The sequence below is a fragment of the Heptranchias perlo genome, chromosome 1, assembly GCF_035084215.1.
Source record: "Heptranchias perlo isolate sHepPer1 chromosome 1, sHepPer1.hap1, whole genome shotgun sequence".
NCBI lineage: Eukaryota > Metazoa > Chordata > Chondrichthyes > Hexanchiformes > Hexanchidae > Heptranchias > Heptranchias perlo.
In genome coordinates, this window is record NC_090325.1 from 131,423,791 (window position 1) to 131,447,012 (window position 23,222).

Consider the following 23,222-nt stretch of genomic DNA (forward strand, 5'->3'; position numbering starts at 1 on the left):
TGATTTAAAACAGTCCCCAAAAATTGAGATTTTTTTTATTTACAGATTCAACATAATTATGACTGAAAAGTTAAAAATAATTTATGACTGACTTACATTCATACTGAAGACAGCTTTGTAAGTTACATGATCTGCACTTATGAAATATTTTGTGCATCTCAGACAAGTGTCTTCTATGTATCTTAATTCGTTTCACCTTTTAAGTAATTTAAATTCCTTTATTCTAACAGCAGTGTTTTGGAGGAATGCCAGCTTTACAGCATCTTCAACAGCTGTTTGCAGTTGTGGCAGCAAATAGCCATTTCATGCGCATACTTCTTTTTTTGTGCAAAGCCATGGAAATTATGGGGGTAATTTTAACCAACTCACCTGGAGGGAAATTAATGTAAAATGGGGGGCTGATATCACATGTTGCCTGATTTTAATTTCCACTGAAGTCAGTCGAAAGTAAAATCAGGCAGCGTGTCTAATGGGCAGGCGACCAATCTGATTGTATCAGTTTCCCATGGGTCGAGTTAGATTAAAATTACTCCCTGTATTCTAACAGTATATTACGATTCCACAGCATTGAAAGCACATCAATAATGTTCTGTCACTCATTGCTAAAACATAAATGTTGAAAGAGCTTTCATAATAGCATAAATACAAAAGTGAGGAAGTGATCTTTCAGTTGTACAGAGCCTTGGTCAGACCCTATCTGGAGTATTGTGTTCAGTTTTGGTAACTGCTCCTCCGGAAAGATATATTTGCATTGGAGGAGGTGGAGTGCAGATTCACCAGAATAATATTGGGGCTTAAAAGGGTTAAATTATGAGGACAGGCTGCATAAACTTGGTTTATATTCCCATGAGTTTAGAAGGTTGAGGGGTGATCTAATCAAGATGTTTAAAATGATAACGGTATTCAATAGTGTAGATGGAGAGAAACTATTTTATCTGGTGGGGGAATCCAGATCAAAGGGGATATAATCTTAAAATTAGAGCTTGGGCATTTAGGAGTGAAATCAGGACGCACTTTTTCACACAAAAGGTAGTGGAAATCTAGACACCCCCCCCCCCCCCCCCACCCCAAAAAGGCTGTGGATGCTGGGTCAATTGAAATTTTCAATACTGAGTCTGATAGATTTTTGTTAGGTAAAGGTATCAAGGGATATGGAGCAAAGGTTATTAAATGGAGTTGGGTATAGATCAGCCATGATCTGATAGAAGCTGAATAGGCTTAAGGGGCTGAATGACCGACTCCTGTTCCTATAGCACAGTCTAGAGATCCTGGAGTTTTGCCTGATTTATCCTTGTTGTGGATTATCCTTTTTGGGGTTGGCATGGAACAACTTCACTCAACCTTTATTAAGGATATTAAGTGAATTTAGAAGTATCTACAGTAGAGACTAAATTGAAAACAGTAGTTGCAAAGAACAAGTATGATGGACTGAAACATTCTTATTCGTTGTATGCTTTCTTGGGTAATCTGATTGTAGCAAAAAATGTTATTACTGGTACCTTGATTTCTTTCTAATAGAAGAATATGTTTCCCATTTCCTGCAACTTATGAAACCATTTCTACATTGCTTCTAAACATATTTCAGGTTCTTTGGGAAGGTGAGCGTGCAGAAAAAGGTCTGACTGTCAAACAGTCCTTTATAGATTTGGGATGTGGAAATGGATTATTGGTTCATATCCTGACCAATGAAGGGGTAAGCTAAATTTGAGCTGATAGAACCGTAGCGCTATCTGTAACAGCAGTGACACTGTTGCATGTTATCTTCTACTAAATGTAAGGCTCACTATGGGACATCTTACAGTCCTATAGTTGCTGTTGAAATTCCTCATATGAAAATAAAGTATAAGTAGATACTTTGAGAAGAAACTTTTTTTAAGGATATTTATAACCCTCCCTGTTTCAGTCAAGAAACTTTCTTTTAGTATTAGAGGGTAAGTCACTGAGCCTGGGAGTTCACCTACGCACTTGGGTCCACATATTGATATCCGTAGATTTAATATATGAAATCTGAGCCGATTGTTTACACTGATTTCTGCTTGCTTTATGCTGGATTTTATGATACAGTGATTGCTAATGAGATTCTTAAGAAATTTCACTACTATTTGCTGTCGGTAAAATTGACATGGAAACCAGTGGAAACAAACCTATGAAAACAGTAATACCTGCATCCAATAAATATAATGGTTTAGTAATTAAAATTGTAAATTAGGTATATTTTAAGAGATGTATGTGTTAAATGAAAATGGTAAACTGCTAATATTGCGATTGAACTATCATTTACAAAAAAAGTTAATTATAATCCAGGTCGCACTGCTGCCTGCAAACAGCTCACTTTGTTTCCACAGGTTTCCACTTCAATTTTGCTGACAGCAACTTACAGTGAAATTTCTTGAGAATCTCATTATCATTCACCGTTACATAAAAATCAGCATAAAGCAGGCAGAAATCAGCGTAAACAATCGGGACCCGAGGAAAGCACAGAACGTACACCATATTCCTTCTTTATGTCCCTCTTTATCTTATTGATGTTATGGAAATTAAATGTAAGGAGTCGTACAACACCAGATTATAGTCCTGATGTGGAGATGCCGGTGATGGACTGGGGTTGACAATTGTAAACAATTTTACAACACCAAGTTATAGTCCAGCAATTTTATTTTAAATTCACAAGCTTTCGGAGACTTCCTCCTTCCTCAGGTAAATGTTCAGGAGCTCCTTGAAGCCTACGCATTTATACATATAGAACAATACATGGTGTTTACAGAATGCCCCTGCAACTGCCCGTTGCCAAGGCAATCACCGTGTTCAGACAGAGAGGTGTCACCTGCAGAACCCCCGAATACACATTCAACAAAAAAACAAACAGGAAAAAAACCAGAGAGAGGCAGAAACATCCGGAAGGCAGAGAAAGCCAGCAAATGACCCATTATATTAAAAACAGATAACATTTGTTCGCTGGTGGGGTAACGTGTAGCGTGACATGAACCCAAGATCCCGGTTGAGGCCGTCCTCATGGGTGCGGAACTTGGCTATCAATTTCTGCTCGACGATTTTGCGTTGTCGTGTGTCTCGAAGGCCGCCTTGGAGTACGCTTACCCGAAGGTCGGTGGATGAATGTCCATGACTGCTGAAGTGTTCCCCGACTGGGAGGGAACCCTCCTGTTTGGCGATTGTTGCGCGGTGTCCGTTCATCCGTTGTCGCAGCGTCTGCATGGTCTCGCCAATGTACCATGCTCTGGGGCATCCTTTCCTGCAACGTATGAGGTAGACAACGTTGGCCGAGTCACAGGAGTATGAACCATGCACCTGGTGGGTGGTGTCCTCTCGTGTGATGATGATATATTATAGTCCAACATAGTTAACTGTTGGACCATAACCTGGTGTTGTACGACTCCTTACATTTGTCCACCCCAGTCCATCACTGGCATCTCCACATCATGGAAATTAAAGTTTGAAGCCATCAAACCATAATTCATGCACATCAAACACAGCATGTTTAAGAAAATGCAACTGTGGAAGCTATTCTCTTTTTAATGTAACAGATTCTGGTGCCATAAAAAACATTCAAAGATACAGAAAATACCCAAAGCGATGTTAGAGCTCCAGCCTTTTCAGGAAATCACAGTAACATCTTTTTAACATGATTCCTCGTCGTTCACAATGTGAAATTCAGATACTACTGTGTGGCTGTTGAGAGGACTTTGTTTTTATGTAAACAACGTTAAAGATCATTCATTAAGACAGATTTTTGATATTGTGGTACTTAGATTATTTATAAAAGCAAGATCAGCAAGACTGAGCCAGATTTTTCTGGAGCGGGACATCTCATGGCGCTTAATTAAACTTGCTCGTGCATGTTTAGGCTTTAAAAATTTTTTGCCCACAGTGTTGCTGGAAGTGTGAGCTGATAATAGTGCGGCGAGGGCAATGAGGCATCTGGGATCTTGTTGAACAACGGGACAGTCAGTGTATCTCCTTAACCAATGAGATTAAAGGATTGAGAAATAAACAGAGGAAGGACTAAAAAGGAGAGTGAATTAGAGTGAGTGAACTCCATGTCAAATCAAGCACAGAAAGAAAGAGGGGGAAAGATTGATTGGATACGGAAAAGAAAAGTAAGGGGAAAAAATGTAAAAATATAACATTTTTAAAATCTCCTAAAACAATTCACAACCTAATGGAAAGAGACACCGCACTTATAATTGTTCACTTTTCTGGGCAAGAGAGTTGATTGGCAATCATTAATAATTATCACTTTGTTAAAAGGATACTTACATTGTTAATTACTAGTCTTAAATTTCTGTGGCAAGTTTAATGGGCAATTAATGTGCAAATGCAGCAACTTCATGTAAATCACGGAGAGGTTAAGAGCGAGATGCTGTTTTCGCGAAGCTGATGGTGAAGCAGCGCAAATTGGCCACCAACGTGGTGATTCGCAATTCATGGGGTATCTCTTCCTTGCTACACTTTGCTGGTCGATTTGCGTGTTAATAACGTCGTTCAGGTGTCTTTATTTTTTCAGCAACATCTGGCCCAATATGTAGAGAATATTTTGCAATATTTCCTGGAGGAGCCAAGGGGTAACTTTATGCCGTAACAGCTATGTCCTAGGTCAGCTTTCAGGAAATCACTCACGAGAGTGTCTCTAAAACTGTTATGTTGAACACAATAAATCAGGAATGTCTTAAGCTTTTTGCTTTCATGGATTGCTTAGATATAATAAGATAGAGCCTCGAAGAACACACAAAAAGTTTAAATGAGTATTTAAATAACGGACCTTCAGACCCACAGAATTCAAACACGATAAACCAACGGGTAAGAAATATGAGCCAAATAGAACCAAATTCCCTGGGCTAAGCGGAATTGAAAGCATTGACTATATACCTTTTATGGGGTTTAAACAGAACGCTTATCATCCTAGATGCATTTAAGGGGAAGCTAGATAAATGAGACGGAGAAAGGAATAGAAGGTTTTGCTGATAGGGTTAGATGTAGAGGGGTGGAAGGATGTGAAGCATAAACACCGACATAGACCTATTGGGCATAATGGTCTGTTTCTGTGCTGTACATTCTATGTTATACAATGCAGGTCACAGTAAGGAGAATTTTTTTTTAAAAATCGCTGTAAAACACCAGAAATAGTGACTGGGTTTTGCTGTGCCTAAAATTTTGTGCGTAAATTTACACTCGTTCATAATGGACGTACGTGCAGGAAACTTGTGTGTTTCAACGTAAATCAGTTATGTACGAATTTCCTCAGGATAAAAAACAGTGCAACTCTACTCTTACACCTTAAGCACGCTGAAACTTTCCAGGAAATTCTGGGCCAATGCATTTGCGAATGCTCTCCCACTGAAAGCAAGAGTAGTGGACAACATGATACTGGAGCTCCAACAATTGCCATGCAGAGATAGGAAATTGATTCCTGCCTGCAATTTCCTGGAATAATGGCTGTCAGCTATACCATCCAGCAGTGGACGTTGGGGAATGAAGAATTAAAGCAAGAGTCACCTAGCCTGCTCTCTTATCTCCTGCAGGCTAGTGATAGAGGCCTGGGAATATATATTTATTGAAAGTGGTATGATGCCATGGTCTAAGGAGGCTGAGAGACTGTAAATTGGGCAAAGAATAATAGGACTGAAATTCTGCAGGGTTGGAACCCCAGTGGAATTGCATATTGTACATATTTTTTGGAAAATTGGCTAGATCACATGCATTCCCTGAATCCATTTTAGAGTCTGCGATCCAGTCTCTGTCTTAAAATATTAGGCTGTGAATTAATATACTCTAAGCATAATAAATATGTTTTCATGCCATACGATTGTCATAAATTATGAACCTGTCCAGTCTGAAAGGCAAAATATTGATTTTATTTTTTTTAAAACCCTGAATTGTATTGTGATTTTTATTTTGAAAAAAAATGGGGAAAAAACGATTAAATGGTGCAACTAAATAAGTTGTGCAAAGAGTGAAAAAACAATACTGTGTTTGATTTAATACAAAATTGCATGTTTCAGCTTGTCATTACCTTTTAGTACCCTGGTAGAGGCATAGATGTGAGGAAGCGGAGGATTTGGGACATGTATGGTCCACAGACACGTCTAGAGGTAAGAAAAATATATGTATTACTGTATATTGCTTTCATATATAGTTACTTTAAACCTACGTGCACATTAGGTACTTACGGATGGCAGCGCTCAAAAAAGAAAAATCACCAGGTCTGGATGGGATGCATCCCAGGTTGCTGAGGGAAGTATGGGTGGAAATAAGGGAGGCTCTGGCCACAATCTTCCAATCTTCCTTAGATATGGGAGTGGTACTAGAGGACTGGAGAGCTGCAAATATTACACCACTGTTCAAAAAAGGGGAGAAGGATAAACCAGGTAACTACAGGCCAGTTAGCCTAACTGTGATGGTGGGGGAACTTTGAGACAATAATTCAGGACAAAATTAATTGTAGCCCATTGGATTAAAAGGGCAGTGGCAGCTAAGGGACACAAAGCAGAGCGTAGTGGTGAATGGTTGTTTTTCAGACTGGAGGGAAGTATACGGTGGTGTGCCCCAGGGGTCACTATTGGGACCACCACTCTTTATGATATATATTACTGACTTGGATTGGGTAAACAGGACATCATTTCAAAGTTTGCAGATGACACGAAACTCGGAAAAGTAGTAAACAGTAAGGAGGATAGTAGCAGACTGTTGAAATGGGCAGACACATGGCAGATGAAAATTATTGCAGAGAAGTGTGAAGTGATGCATTTTGGCAGGAAGAATGAGGAGTCAATGGACAGGATTTTAACAGGGGGGCATTGAAAATTGGAACAATTTCAGACCCGCCCATTTCCGGTTTTCACCGGGGCAGGCGACAAACCAGCTCCCAGGAGGCGGGTTGGTCACTAAAACCTTTCAAGGAGGCAGCAGGCCTCCATTTTTTAAGGTTTTGTGATTGCAGCCCCTGGGGGCTGGGATTCCCTGGCCTTCTCCTTCACGCCGCGTGAGAGGAGGTGAGAAGGCCCGAAACTGCAGGTAAGTGCCTTTCTGACACAGCTTGTGGGTCTGGAGGAGCAGGAGTGCTTCCCCCAGGCCCAACAAGCCTACTTGCAGCGACCCCACCCCCCCAACAACGATTGCGGACTACTGCGATGATCCCCCCTCCCCCAATGACTGACTTCCGATGACCGACCTAGCCCCCCCCCCCCCCCCCCTGCAGCTATGACTGACTGACTCTGCCCCACCACCAATCGGTACAATCTAAGACTTTTCAAGTCGTCTTCCTTGTTCTGTCAATCAGGCCGGCCTGTCGGACGGAAAACCGACATAAAAAGGCGTCCTTACGTCAAAATCGTAAGGACCTCTGGGAAACCCGTACTTTTCCAGTCTGCGATTTGACCCTGCTCCCTTCCCGGCTCCAAGTCAAAATCCTGGCCAATATAAATGAAATGGTACAATTTTAAAGGAGGTGCAGGAACAGAAATCTTTGAAGGTGGTAGGACAAGTTGATGAGGCTGTTTTTTAAAAAAAAAAGCATATGGGATCCTTAACTTTATAAATAGAGGTATAGAGTACAAAAGCAAGGAAGTTATGCTACACCTTTATAAATCACTGGTTAGGCCACAGCTGGAGTATTGTGTTCATTTCTGGGTACCACACTTTAGGAAGGATGTCAAATCCTTGGAGAGGCTGCAGAGATTATTTACGAAAATGGTACCAGGGATGAGGGACTTCAGTTACGTGGAGAGACTAGAGAAGCTGGGATTGCTCTCCTTGGAGCAGAGAAGATTAAGGGGCGATTTAACAGGCGTTCAAAATCATGAAGGTTTTTGATAGAGTAAATAAGGAGAAGCTGTTTCCAGTGGCAGAAGAGTCAGTAACTAGAGGACCACAGATTTAAAGTAATTTGCTAAAGAGCTTGAGGTGAGATGAGGAGAAATTTATTATGATTTGGAATGCACTGCCTGAAAGGGTGGTGGAAGCAGATTCAATAGTAACTTTCAAAAGGGAATTGGATAAATACTTGAAGGGGAGAAAATTGTTGGGCTATGGGGATTAATTGGATAGCTCTATCGAAGAGCTGGCACAGGCATGATGGGCCGAATGTGCTTTTGTGCTGTAAGATTCTATGATTAAACTCAAAGCTGCATTGCTTATTTTCTACTGTAATAATAGTGTAACCTTAAAGCCTGATCTCGCTAGAACAATGGCAAAATAAGTATATTTATTAGATTTTGTGTTTTGTATTTATAAAATCACCCACTCTCTCAAGTGGGTGATTTTATAAATACAAAACACAAAATCCAACTGAAATAGCAGGAATTTGTGCACAGAGGTCAGCAAGCCCCACAGAACTTTTCCAATATGTACTTGCAAAGCACACATCTCCATGCCGTTGGGAGTAGGGGGGCGGGGGGATGAATTTGTATAAACTACCTTTGAGAGACCTACCTAAAGTAATTTCACAATTTTCATCCTATCTCTAGTTGCCACAAGTCCGCAGTATAAAACTGAACCAACTTAGCATTCTGAAGTGCAAAGAACGGAAAAATTCTCACTAGTGCACTAGGAGGCAACCGTTCAACAACAGCAACAACTACTTGCATTTATTTAGCACCTTTAACGTAGTAAAACGTCCCATTGCGCTTCACAGGAGGATTATCAAACACAATTTGACACCGAGCCACGTAAGGAGATATTAGGACAGGTAACTAGAAGCTTGGTCAAAGAGGTTTTAAGGAACAGCTTAAAGGAGAAGAGAGAGGTGGTGAGGTTTAGGGAGTGAATTCCAGAGCATAGGGCCTTGTCAGCTGAAGGCACAGCCGCCATTGGTGGAGTGATGAAAATCAGGGATGTGCAAGAGACCAGAATTGGAGTACAGATACCTGTGGGGTGTAGGGCTGGAGGAGGTTACAGAAAAAGGGAGAGGCGAGGCAACGTAGTGTTTTGAAAGCAAAGATGAGAATTTTAAAATCGAGGTGTTGTCGGACGAGGGACCAATGTAGGTCAATGACTACAGGAGTGATGGGTGAATGGGACTTGGTGCGAGTTAGGATACGGGCAGCAGAGTTTTGGATGAGCTCAAGTTTACTGAGGGCATAAGGTGAGAGGCCAGCCAGGATAGCATTGGAATAGTTGAGTCCAGAGGTAACAAAGGCATGGATGAGGGTTTCAGCAGCAAATGAGTTGAGGTAAGGGCAGAGATGGGCGATGTTATGGATGTGGAAGTAGGCGGTCTTGGTGATGGAGAGGATATGGGGTCAGAGGCTCAACTCGGTCAAATAGGATATCAAGGTTGCGAATGGTCTGGTTCAGCCTCAGACAATGGCTAGGGAGAGGGATGGAGTCAGTAGCTAGGGATCGGAGTTTGCAGCAGGGACCGAAGATAATGGCTTCGGTATTCCCTATATTTAATTGGAGGAAATGTCTGCTCATCCAGTACTGGATATTGGACAAGCAGTGTGACAATTCAGAGACAGTGGAGGGGTCAAGAGTGGTGGTAGTGAGGTAGAGCTGGGTGTCGTCAGCGTACGTGTGGATCCTGATGTGTTTTTGGATGATGTTGCTGAGGTGCAGCATGTAGGTGAGGAATAGGAAGGAGCCGAGTATAGATCCTTGGGGAACTCTAGAGGTAACTGTGCTGGAGCAGGAAGAGAAGCCATTGCAGGTGATCCCCTGGCTACGACTGGATAGATAGGAATATAATCAGGCGAGTGCTGTCCCACCCAGCTAGACAATGGAGGAGAGGCGTTAGAGGAGGATGTTGTGGTCAACTGTGTCAAAGGCCAGGTTGAGAAGGATGAGGAGGGATGGTTTACCGTATTGTACAGGCTGAACAGGGAATTTTATTCTGTTTGTGATCCATACCATTATCTGAAGCTGGGTGGACAGGATTGTTATGCTTCATCTTAATGTGCACAAAATTCATCTGTCCCCTCCCAAAAAAGTTCAGCTTTGTTTTCTCCAGGTTAACAAAGGAAAAACAAGGTTGACATGCGCTACAAGAACCTGGGATACAATCTAGTCAGGAATTTTAGGAGTTATTAATGGGGTACTGGATAATTCACTGGATCAAACACTGGCCTTTTGCCTGTGGGACCAGGGTTCAGATCCTGCCTTACTATCTGTTGGTTGTAAGGGGCCTTTGTAAAATGAGTTTGGTTAGTCTCAGTTTAGTTCCCACAAACACAATTGGCACTAAACTGGCAATTTCACTGAGACCACAAGATGGAGTGGAATATTGTCAAACTGATACTCTGCTGAAGTGCATTGCTGAAAATGTTCAATTTCCCACTAACCCCCCCCCCCCCCCCACCACCTTGATGAGCACAAAATTTATCAACTTTTTTTTTTAAAAAGAAAGGTTCCTTACCTCACTTTAAAAAGATCTATAGTCAAATTTAATTTTATAGTTTTTTTAAAAAAATTCTCAGCATGTGGCGTCGCTGGCATGGGTGGCATTTATTGCCCATCCTTAGTTGCCCTGTTTTGATACAACTGAATGGCTTGCTGGACCACTTCAGAAGGCAGTTAAGAGTCCACTGCGTTGGTGTGGAGCTGGAGGCACATATAGGCCGGTCTGGGTAAGAATGGCAGGTTTCAGGTTGTATACTGAGTGAGAGGAGGACTGTATTCATGGCTATGAATCTTAATAACCCAAGTAAAACACCTAATTTAAAAGAGGAAACAGTCAGAAATGATGTTTCAGCTATAGCCTAGAATTTCAACTCCAGTTATGTGATCTACTGGGTGCAAAATTCTTCAGAAGCTGCTCTGCCAGCAACCCCCACGCCCAGGATTTCCTGCTGGAAGTAACAGGGGACATACAATACCTCCAATATGGTGGGCCTATTGTAATGGTTTGCCAATTTTCTGTTACTTGTGCCATAGCAAAGCTGGGTGCGAAGAACGCCTGTTTATTCCTGGAAGTCAACATTGGCATTGGTGACGGAGGATCATTTCAATTTTAAATGGTCAGAAAACTTATGCAGTCGATATCGGGGTGATTGCCCAGTCCTAGGTTCTTTTTAAAAGAAAATTGCAAGCCACCTGCCATGCTATGCTGCGGCAGGCCTCTAAGCCTGCTGCAGTCAATTTCTACTACACCCACTCCAGGCAGATTTGCAACAGAGGCTGGGGAGCCCAACTAGAAAATGCAAATGACCCTGATCTTGGACAACCAGCAGTGGTCGGGAATGCACACTTGTGGCAGGCAAAACTCCAGTCTCACCAAAATCCAGGCCTCTCTAGGAAGACTAAAATATAAAAAGCTGCTGCTGTTTTATTAGGAATGTGCCATTACACCAAGTGATAACTTCCTTTTTCCGGATGTGGACTGGATAATTGGCAACCATTCAGACGAGCTAACACCATGGATTCCTGTTGTTGCAGCAAGGTAATTTGCTTTTCTGAAAATTGAGATTAACTCAATAAACAACGTAGCCACGTACAACATGTTTGTTTCATGTTTCTGCCTTCTCCTATGTGTATTAGTAAGTGCTTGTATTCATTAAATCACACTTTAGTTACCTCATGGTGCAAGCACAAATGAATAATTTGCTATTTAACGAGGACTGTTAAAAAGAGATACACCTGAAATGTACAATATTACTTACAAATTTCTCTGTCCCTTTCTTCCCCCCTCTTCCTTTTTCCAGTGAGGAACTATTTGGTACAGAACCAGATCGCCAACACAGATGCATGTGCATTGAATCAGCACCTTAGTTCCAGCTGTGTTGGTTTATACCTGTAAACAAAACCATTGCTTTAATCTCCATGTTTGGTACTCACCGGAAACCATATTTTCCTGTAGCAGAATAAATTAATGATATAGGTTTAAAGCAAAAAAATTTTTTAAGTTGCTGTGATTAATTAAATGCAAATAAATGCCATACAGTTCCACCATTTGGGTAGTCACTAGTTTAGCAGGATTTGACTGCAAAGCATTTACAGTGGTAAAAGGCTCAGAGGAATTTATTTGGTTTTATGCTGCAGGTCATCCTATTCATGCCGCTACTTCGTACTGCCTTGTTGTTTCTTCGATTTCTATGGAAAGTATTGTCGAAGGCAAACTAAAAGCACACAGTACAGAGCATATCTGGATTTCATTACAGAAGTGGGTTCAGTTTGTGGTTTTAAAGTAGAGGAAGACTGCCTTCGAATTCCGTCTACAAAACGGGTTAGTGCGAACGATTTTCTTTTGTACAATAAGTTTTTTATTTGTTTGCGTGGAATATTCTTTTTTCCTAGCATATTCATGAACTTTGCTAAAATGATTGGAATCGATTTATTAATTTTCCTTAAAAATTCCCAAACTAGACATACATTCAAACTTCTAAAATTAAAGGAGAACTACAACAAAAAGCTGCAAGGGCTTTATTAGCTTTATTTATTGATTTTAAAAAAATTATTCGTTCATGGGATGTGGGCGTCGCTGGCGAGGCCAGCATTTATTGCCCATCCCTAATTGCCTTTGAGAAGGTGGCGGTGAGCTGCCTTCTTGAATCGCTGCAGTCCGTGTGGTGACGGTTCTCCCGCAGTGCTGTTAGGAAGGGAGTTCCAGGATTTTGACCCAGCGATGATGAAAGAACAGATATATATTTCCAAGTCGGGATGGTGTGTGACTTGGAGAGGAACGTGCAGGTGGTGTTGTTCCCATGTATCCGCTGCTCTTGTCCTTCTAGGTGGTAGAGGTCGCGGGTTTGGGAGGTGCTGTCGAAGAAGCCTTGGCGCGTTGCTGCAGTGCATCCTGTGGATGGTACACACAGCAGCCGCAGGGCACCGGTGGTGAAGGGAGTGAATGTTTAGGGTGGTGGATGGGGTGCCAATCAAGCGGTCTGCTTTGTCCTGGATGGTGTCGAGCTTCTTGAGTGTTGTTGGAGCTGCACTCATCCAGGCAAGTGGAGAGTATTCCATCGCACTCCTGACTTGTGCCTTGTAGATGGTGGAAAGGCTTTGGGGAGTCAGGTGGTGAGTGACTCGCCGCAGAATACCCAGCCTCTGACCTGCTCTTGTAGCCACAGTATTTATGTGGCTGGTCCGGTTAAGTTTCTGGTCAATGGTGACCCCCAGGATGTTGATGGTGGGGGATTCGGCGATGGTAATGCCGTTGAATGTCAAGGGGAGGTGGTTAGACTCTCTCTTGTTGGAGATGGTCATTTCCTGGCACTTGTCTGGCGCGAATGTTATTTGCCACTTATCAGCCCAAGCCTGGATGTTGTCCAGGTGTTGCTGCATGTGGGCACGGACTACTTCATTATCTGAGTGGTTGCGAATTGTACTGAACACTGTGCAATCATCAGCGAACATCCTTATTTCTGACCTGATGATGGAGGGAAGGTCATTGATGAAGCAGCTGAAGATGGTTGGGCCAAGGACACTGCCCTGAGGAACTCCTGCAGCAATGTCCTGGGGCTGAAATGATAGGCCTCCAACAACCACTACCATCTTCCTTTGTGTTAGGTATTATTCGAGCCACTGGAGAGTTTTCCCCCTGATTCCCATTGACTTCAATTTTACTCGGGCTCCTTGGTGCCACACTCGGTCAAATCATAGAATCATAGAAGTTACAACATGGAAACAGGCCCTTCGGCCCAACATGTCCATGTCGCCCAGTTTATACCACTGAGCTAGTCCCAATTGCCTGCACTTGGCCCATATCCCTCTATACCCATCTTACCCATGTAACTGTCCAAATGCTTTTTAAAAGACAAAATTGTACCCGCCTCTACTACTGCCTCTGGCAGCTCGTTCCAGACACTCACCACCCTTTGAGTGAAAAAATTGCCCCTCTGGACCCTTTTGTATCTCTCCCCTCTCACCTTAAATCTATGTCCCCTCGTGATAGACTCCCCTACCTTTGGGAAAAGATTTTGACTATCTACCTTATCTATGCCCCTCATTATTTTATAGACTTCTATAAGATCACCCCTTAACCTCCTACTCTCCAGGGAAAAAAGTCCCAGTCTATCTAACCTCTCCCTATAAGTCAAACCATCAAGTCCCGGTAGCATCCTAGTAAATCTTTTCTGCACTCTTTCTAGTTTAATAATATCCTTTCTATAATAGGGTGACCAGAACTGTACACAATATTCCAAGTGTGGCCTTTCTAATGTCTTGTACAACTTCAACAAGACATCCCAACTCCTGTATTCAATGTTCTGACCAATGAAACCAAGCATGCCGAATGCCTTCTTCACCACCCTATCCACCTGTGACTCCACTTTCAAATGCTGCCTTGATGTCAAGGGCAGTCACTCTCCCCTCACCTCTGGAATTCAGTTCTTTTCTCCATGTTTGGACCAAGGCTGTAATAAGGTCTGGAGCCGACTGGTCCTGGCAGAACCCAAACTGAAGTGATATTTGAGAGTTAAACATTTTAAGATGTATTTCTTTCTAAAAGCTTATTATTAACCCAATCTGTATCATAGCTCCAGTTAGGAGTAAACATACTCTTTATTCTATTTGTGATTCTATTCTAGTGCAACATTATTCTAACTCTCGCTGTCCAGATATAGCTTTCACAAATGCATTAAAATCCTTGGGGAAGAAATTTACTGCATTTGTTAAATAGTTTTTCTATTAAATTACCCTCAGAGGAATATCATAGCCAATTTTTGTAGATTACTTTCATTTTTAAATTTTAAAATAATTTTTATGCTACTAAGACATTCAATGTGTTGTGAATAATTCCAGTGACACTTAAGAAGACATGAAGTCTAACATCAACAGATTTGTGACTTAAATGGTATTGATGCATTCTTTGGTCTATAAAAGTTTGCAGCGTGATTTTGCAGAATATAGTTTTGAATAAAACAAAGATTCATATCTAGATGTTGAATTACATTATACAGTAGTGTCAAATATCGATCTGCCTCAGCAGAAACAGTTATTCTAAACTTAAAAAATACAGTGGGGGGGAGGAAATAGAGGTTTCATACTGTTGGTGTATCTTAGTACTTTTATTGTATAGCTAGTGTATCCCATAGCTGCTGACATTATGCCACTTGGATGCTTGGCTTTTGCATTTTGAGGATACATGTCAAGGACTGATAGTTTAGGGAAAATAAACCATCAAACAGCAATATGCTGGATACTGCATAAGTGGCTTATGCTCTATAAACTACTAGTTCTCAGTTATCTTTTCTATTTATACTGTGTAGATTATCAATTTTTAACTCAGTTTACTTATTGATTTAGCAGAGCTCTCCAGTGCAGATTTAATGAGAGGATACATAGCAATGCCAAGTAAAATGTTTGAATGAGAAAGATGCACTTTGAAACTTTTAAGTTAAGACAGGTTAGACTCTTATCCTAACAATTTTTAAAAAGCACTTTGGTATAGGTGCAACCAACAGATTTACACCAGGTTTATGTACTGTGGAAAAATTGTAAACTGAGGTAGCCACCGGGTACCTTCCATTCTCAAATTAAACCCTTTTTGTCTTCACTATTCTTTGTACCTTTCAATGTGGGAGAAGAAGTAATATAATAAGACAGTGAGACTTGATTTGCATCTTTTTCCTTTTTGCTGTAGGTTTGCTTGATTGGTAATCAAAGGACATATCCTCCCTCCAATGAAGGAACGTTGGATGAAGAACGAACGCAGTATATTAGGGAGAGACATTCTTGTACTCCGACTACAGGAAACAATACTAATTGTAATGAAGTGATGGACTCTGCTTCACTGTTTGCTCATGAAGTTACACATTGTTCCGGCGTTGATGATAACATGATGCAAGATACTTCTATTCAGCCAGATTTTTTTGTATCCAGCAAGTGGGTGGCTGGCTTCCAACCCAGAGAGAAAGTAGAGAAAGTGAGGAACTGTGCTACTTTGCCTCGAGACTTCATTGATGATGTAGTGCTTCAGGTAGCTAAAGCACTTTTGAAGACAAATCAGGACATGTATGAGAATAGTAATGATGAAAACAACGCACGACACTGGAACAAGGGAGGTAAGACTTTGAGTTATAAAACACTATGCTTTTGTCATTCTGTTTTGGAGTACACTGACACAGGACACAGTTTTACTGATTTTCTTGTCCAAAGGAACAAACCATGTTTACAAAGGTGACAGGAATGTTAATGTCAGTTATGCTATCAAGATGGCACATCTTGATAATGAAAAAAAAACAAAGGTCCATTTCTGCCACCTTTTGATTGTACTAGTCCATCCGTCAGACACTGCGGTAACCGCTTTGGCTGTTGAAGCTATTACGGTAATCTTGCTGTCTCCCTTACTAGACAGAATACAGTCTTTAAATAAAAATTGTCAGTTATGTCTGGGGGAAAAGCGCTTTTAATTAAAGTAACATTTTAATAAATCTATTTCTTCATATGCTCTAGATACAGACACCTAAGTACCATCAGTTTCCTTTTTTAAACAAAGCATTTCATGGTGACTGATTTTCTGAATCCTTTACTACGCTAAGAACAAAATCCTGCACTACCTTGAGAAATGTCACTTCCGATGCGTGACATTTAGTAAGGATTAGACACAAAATAACAAGCTAATATACTTATATCTGAAGATGTTGTTGAATCATAGTTTCAGGAAAATGTTTCAACCTTTTGAGCACTGAGACTTTTCAAAGTATAGTGCAATTTATAATCTCATAATTTTTGAAGATAAAGAATAAGCTTTAACGAAAGCATAGTTATAATTGACATCCCATTTCGAGATTATAGAGTAGTGATCAGAGGTGTCTGGGAGAGAGATTTGTTCTGTTAATCAACTGACATTTGTTGGAAACTTTCAATGAATAGATAGTGGCGCAGTTCACATAGAATTACATAATGGGCTGGATTTTGCTGTAAAAATAATGGTGAGGCTAACTGTGCTCACCGTTATTCATGTGCAAATCAGACAGTAACTTCTGGTGACCGCACCTGCGCAGTGAAACGCGGAAATCCAGACGTTGCTGTCTGAGATACTCTGCTCCTCCAAAAAGCTGCACAAAAATGGCATCTCGCTGTCTAACTCACCGTTCAAATGTATTGAACGGCGTAAGGTTCCTGTACTTGCCTCGTAGATTCGGACTAAATTTGCCAAAAAAAGTTGGGTCTTGTCCATTGCAGTGTAAGTACACTTAGCGGCGTGGTAAGTCTTAATTACTGCCAAACAAACTCTCTGGCACTGAAAATTAACTTTTACAAGTGTGGAGTCTCATTCCTTCAGCTTTTAATTGGTGCTGAACATCTTTTTTAATTTAAATAAAAATGTTTTTTTTCTTTTTATCTGCCTCTTAATCCAGTCTCTCTCTCAATTTTACTGTACCTCATTTGACATTGAATTCACCATTCTAACTTACACTTCCTGGTTCAGACGCTGTGCCGCTCATTAATGATTTATTCAATCTGATTGGTTAAGGCGATACACAGTTGCTTGCCCTGTTCACACAAGTCCCAGTTGCCTTGTAGAGGGCGCTGCGCTGAATGGATCTCTAGCTTACAGGAACTTGCCATGCAAAACCCCATAGAAAGTCTATGGGCAAGTACAAGTCTAACAAACGGCTCGCGCCCTTCGTTCACCGCTCACAGCAAAATCCAGGCCAAAATCTATAGCACAGAAGCAGGCCATTCAGCCCAACTGATCTATGGTGGTATTTATACTCCACATGAGCCTCCTCCCACTCTAATTACCTCTTCCCACCCTGCCCTCGTGCCCCTCTATTCCCTTCTTCCTCATGTATCCATCAAGCCTCCCCTTACATGCATCCAGGCTGCTTCATGGCAGCGAGTTCCACACACACTCAAAATTTCTCCTAAATTCTTGATTTGATCTGCGAAATCTTATATTTATGGCCCCTTGATCTGGACTTGGCCACAACTGGAAACAGTTCCTCCGCATCCACTGCATCAAACCCCTTGATAATATTAAAGACCTCTATCAGGCCTCCTCTTCTTTTTCTGTGAAAGAGAGAAGACTAATGGGCTTGTTTATAAATGAACAAAGGCAAACTTTCCATTGAAATTGTAGCCTTGGCACTTTTTTGAAATATAAGTTTGTCTGAGCAGATTAGTTCAACTGTGAAACTCCTAGACTGGCATAGTGTGAGAGAATTTACTATACATAATATCAAAATGCCTGCCTGACAAACTTGATGCGGCTTATCCAGCTTCCTGTCAATAGTTTTTTGGGTGGCAATGTTGCCTGTTCATCAATCAGCCTCCTTAACAACTGAGAACACTAATTAAATTTTGATTATAGTAAGCAGTTAAAGTGTTATCTTCTGCCAAGTCTCAAGCTAATGGCTACGGAGCTATGAAACCAGCACCTTGCTGCCATACTGGTGGACTACCAGTAAGGTAAAATTATCACCAATGGTGTTTAAAAACACTGATTTATTTTGTTCTTTTTAAATTCATTTTTTAAGTGTTGAATTAGCTGCAATAGCCACCTGCTATTGAAAGATTTGATGCTATGTGGTATCTACTGGTGGTTTAAGTGTAGGTATGTTTCGAATCTTGTTGAAATGTTAATGGAGTGCATTTTCCAACTGTTGTCTTTGTGCTTTCAAGCCCCACTTCAGAGACTTCACATAATCTAGGCTGGCACTTCTGTGCAGTACTGAGGAAGTGCTACACAGTCGGGGGTACCATCTTTCGGATGAGACATAAACCTGAGGCCCCATCTGTCCTGTCAGCTAGACATAGAATCATAGAAAGGTTACAGCACGTAAGGAGGCCATTCAGCCCATCGAGTCCATGCCAGTTCAATGCAAGAGCAATCCAGCTAGTCCCACTCCACTGCCCTATCCCCGTAGCCCTGCAATTTTTTTCCTTTCAAGTACTTATCCAGTTCCCCCTTGAAGGCCATGATTGAATCTGCCTCCATCACCCCCTCAGGCAGATGCATTCCGGTTGCTAACCACTAACTGTTTTTAAAAAAAAAGTTTTTCCTCATGTCACCTTTTGGTTCTTTTGCCAATCACCTAAATCTATGTCCTCTGGTTCTTGACCCTTCCACCAATGGGAACAGTTTCTCTCTATCTACTGTCTAGACCCTTCATGATTTGGAATACTTCTATCAAATCTCCACTCAACCTTCTCTGTTCCAAGGAGAACAACCCAACTTCTCCAGTCTACCCACGTAACTATACTTCTTCATCCCTGGAATCATTCTAGTAAATTTCTTTTGCACCCTCTCTAAGGCCTTCACGTCTTTCCTAAAGTGTGGTGCCCAGAACCGGACACAATGCTCCTGTTGTGGCCGAACCAGTGTTTTATAAAGGTTCATCATGACTTCCTTGCTTTTGTACACTACGCCTCTATTTATAAAGCCCAGGATCCCGTATGCTTTTTTAACCGCTTTCTCAACCTGCCACCTTCAACGATTTGTGTATATACCCCACATAAGAGATCCCATGGCACTATTCGAAAAAGAGCAGGGAAATTATCCCGGTACCCTGGCCAATATTCATCACTCAACCAACATCACTAAAGCAGATGACCTGGTCGTTTATTTTGTTGCTGTTTGTGGAAGTTTGTTGTGTGTAAATTGGCTGCCGCGTTTCCTACATTATAACAGTGACTACACTTCAAAAGCTCTTTATTTGCTACAAAGTGCTTTCAGACGCCCTGAGGTCATGAAAGGTGCTATATAAATGCAAGTCTTTCTTTTCTTTCTCTCAATTTCCACCCCCAATATTTTCTTTCACCGCAGGAAGCCTGCCTCTGAAGAATGTGGCAGATCTTCTGGACAGTGATGCATTACAGAAATTAAAAAAAGAATGTGGAGGTTTGCAGACACTCTTAAGAAACAGTTATCAGGTATTTGAAGGTATGGTTTAAAGTTTTTTTTAATCACCCTCCCCTTTATTTTTCCTTAGGATTTACATGTACTCACAGCAGCTTTGTATTTGTTGCTTCTCTGTTTGTGTTTAATGCATGCACACACATTCCTTTATGAAAGTAATTAGACAAAAGCATTTAGTGACCAAGCTCAGCAGTGAATTATTTTCTATCCGTGGACTAGAATTTTACTTTTTCTATTAATACCAATTCTCCTAGGGATTTATATTACAAAAATAAATAAACATTTTATAATTGCCTTTTTTTCTTTCTACTATTCAATTTCCCAAGTATTTGGAGTTCTTTTAAGACCCACACATATTTCTGTATATGTTGATCTAATTAGTTGTGCTAATTGTTCCTATCTAGAAGGAATTATTCTAACATTTTGATAATTTCTATCTAAAAGCTATTTAATTCACTTTTAACATTCTTAGCCTGCAGAAAATCCAGTAAGGTACACTGGAAATTCAGGCTACAAGTTAATGATTCTTTTTGAAGATACACAAGGAACTTTTGAGATTTGACTTAATTTCATACAGTAGGCTGAAAATCTGTAGATATCTCTATCTTTCTCTCTGTCTCTGTGAGTGCGTGTGTGTGTCTTTCTCCCCTCCTCCCCATTTAAATTGATTTAGAAGAGACTAATGGGATATCTCTTACAAATGTCGTTACATCACCATTTGTAAAATCCAGTTCTGCTATTCCTATCAACAGCAATGGCTAAAAGATGGGATAGAATTCACTGCTGGGGGGAACGAAGTTTTTCAAATACCTTGAGATTGTAAGACTTTCACACAACTATTAGTTTAAAATGTGTTGAAGTCTTCTCATTCCATTGCAATTTTAGTGTAATTATTTAATTATGAAATCTCTTGACAATGTGAGTCAGTAATATCAGGAATTTCTAAAGCATCCAATGCTAATTTTATATTGCAGAGCTGCTTTCTAAAGTGATTTTCTGATACCAACTATCATTAGTGCAAAATGCTTTCTATGACAACCGGATCCACTCAAACAGCTGCACGTGTTTGTGTTGAACTTTGTTTTTCATTACAGATAAGATTATCTAACAAATCTGGTGAGATCACTTCTAAGCTGCATTAAGGTTCTATCCTAGAGCTATGTGTTATGAAAATATTCAGATTTTGCCTACACAAATCAATTTCAGTAACATTCTGTTGCTGTGCATCACCGTTCATCCGTTAGTTCCTGTTGAAATTGGTTTGTACAGCATGCATTTCCTGAAAGTGTAGCACTTCCTGTCATGCCGATCTGTCATGCTTAAACTTCCTATTTCTAAGACTATTTGTTCCAATTGATTCATTCTTCCAATATGATTCCCTACTACCTCTGGTTCTCCAAGCTCTTGACTTGCATAAGAACATAATAAATAGGAGCAGGAGTAGGCTGTACAGCCCCTCGAGCCTGCTCTGCCATTCAATAAGATCATGGCAGATCTGCTACCTCAACTCCCCTTTCCCACCTCTTAATTAGTGGTGGCATCTTTGTCAACAGCTTCCACTCTAACTTTCATGAGCTGAGAGTAATTTTAAACAGCAAAAATAACTTAATTACGTAGTCTACAGCACAGAAACAGGCCATTTGGCCCAACTGGGGTCTATGGTGGTGTTTATGCTCCACGTGAGCCTCCTCCCACCCTCTTCATGTAATCCTATCAGTATATCCCTCTATTCCTTTTTCCCTCGTGCTTATCTGGCTTCCCCTTAAATGCATCTATGCTATTCACCTCAACTACTCCTATGGTAGCAAGTTCCACATTCTTACCACTATTTGGGTAAAGAAATTTCTCATTAATTCCTTATTGGATTTATTGGTGACTATCTTATATTTATGGCCCCTAGTTTTGGTCTCCCCCATAAGTGGAAGCATCTTCTCTGTGTACCTCATCAAACCCCTTCATAATTTTAAAGACCTCTATTAGGTCACCCTTCACTTCACTGCCAATAAAGCACTTAGTGCCTTTTAGCTTTTTCAAAAGGGGTCATGGACCCACAGCAAGAACCACCTCCAGATCATAAATAGGCCAGGGAGATTGGATCACAATGTCCTGGGCTCCCCATCTTCCCCCACTACACCCAAAACCTTTGCCTACCATAATACCACCAAACCGTCCTCCTTCCCCTAAACCCACCCCCCCAAAAAAAACACCATAACAATGCCAGCCCCCAAACAATTTTGTCAAATCTGTACCCAATCCACCTGGACCGTTAGAGCCCTCTCGCCAGTTGTCTGGGCCTTGGGTCCCCTTTTACCAATACTGTCCCTCTACTCCCACAATCCATGTTCCCCCACCCCCATCCACACTGCTTCTACACTCCAGGACCCCCTTGTATTGCTCCCAAATCATTCTCGCTACTGCCACACAACTAAAAATGCTCCTGCATCACAGAGCCTCCTGCCAATACTACCACACCCTGTGTCTCTCTCTTCACCCCTACCCTCCTTGCTCGCATACCCTGCCACTCCCATTCCAATACTCCCACCAACAAGATCACTCTCTACCACTACCCACCAGACTTTCAATACACCACCCCTGCTCTCCCAGTATTTCCAGACCCTGGAACTCCCATCCAGTGCTCACAGACCCCAGGGTCACTCACCTAATACTACCAAACCACACAATGCTCATTCTGCTACGTGCCTCCGACAAACCTGGAACATTTTCCCTGCTATCCTCTTTTCCTGGGCTTTAAAAAAAGAGAAAACTGGAAAGCATAATGCCAAAAAATTCTTCCAGTACTATAACAGCAAGAAGGTAGTCATATTAATGCCTAAAACAGGTGAACAGGAAATAGTAAACATTCTAAATAACTACTGCTTGGATATTTTTACCAGGAAGGACACCAACAATATACTATCCAAAATTGAATGCACATTTGGATTATACCCCAAGATACTTATGTTAGGGAAGGTACTTGTGAAGCACTGATGATCAGTAAGAGGAAGCTGGCAAATCTTATTCCTATATTCTGGAGGAGTGATGTAGCTATCCTAGGAAAATACAGACCCATTAGCCCAACTCATTAATTAGTAACGAATGGAATCATTAATATGTATTATGAAAAAGTATCTGTATGAGAACAAATAATGGGTTGATCTTGCCTGAGCAACCTCAGACTTTCGGAAGAGGTGACAACACAAATTGATGGGGCTGTGGAGTAGCGTACTTAAGAGTTCTAAAAGGCCTTTAATAAATAATTACGAGAGATTTTTTTCTTCATCTAAACCTACCTTGTGATTCCTTTCTAAAATTAACCTCCACTGCAGCTACTTAAACAGAATTTTTTCCTTAGTGATAAAGATATTTAACAGATTAGCTTCTTTTCATCCTGCAGATATACTGAGAAATACAAATCCAGATAAAATTGAAAATGTTGTGTATTATAAGACGATAGTGTTGTATCTTCTCA

The 23,222-nt window shown here is 41.0% G+C and overlaps 1 protein-coding gene across 1 annotated transcript in view; it reads left to right on the forward strand.

Annotated features, from left to right (window-relative positions):
* trmt44 (tRNA methyltransferase 44 homolog) overlaps positions 1-23,222 on the forward strand; it is a 41,536-nt gene that overhangs the window by 17,678 nt on the left and 636 nt on the right. Inside the window, exons 5-10 of the mRNA XM_067991077.1 lie at positions 1,586-1,693; positions 6,036-6,107; positions 11,283-11,389; positions 11,989-12,172; positions 15,530-15,950; positions 19,661-19,777. Of these exons, the coding sequence (XP_067847178.1) occupies positions 1,586-1,693; positions 6,036-6,107; positions 11,283-11,389; positions 11,989-12,172; positions 15,530-15,950; positions 19,661-19,777 (1,009 nt within the window). The remainder of the gene's footprint in view (positions 1-1,585; positions 1,694-6,035; positions 6,108-11,282; positions 11,390-11,988; positions 12,173-15,529; positions 15,951-19,660; positions 19,778-23,222) is intronic.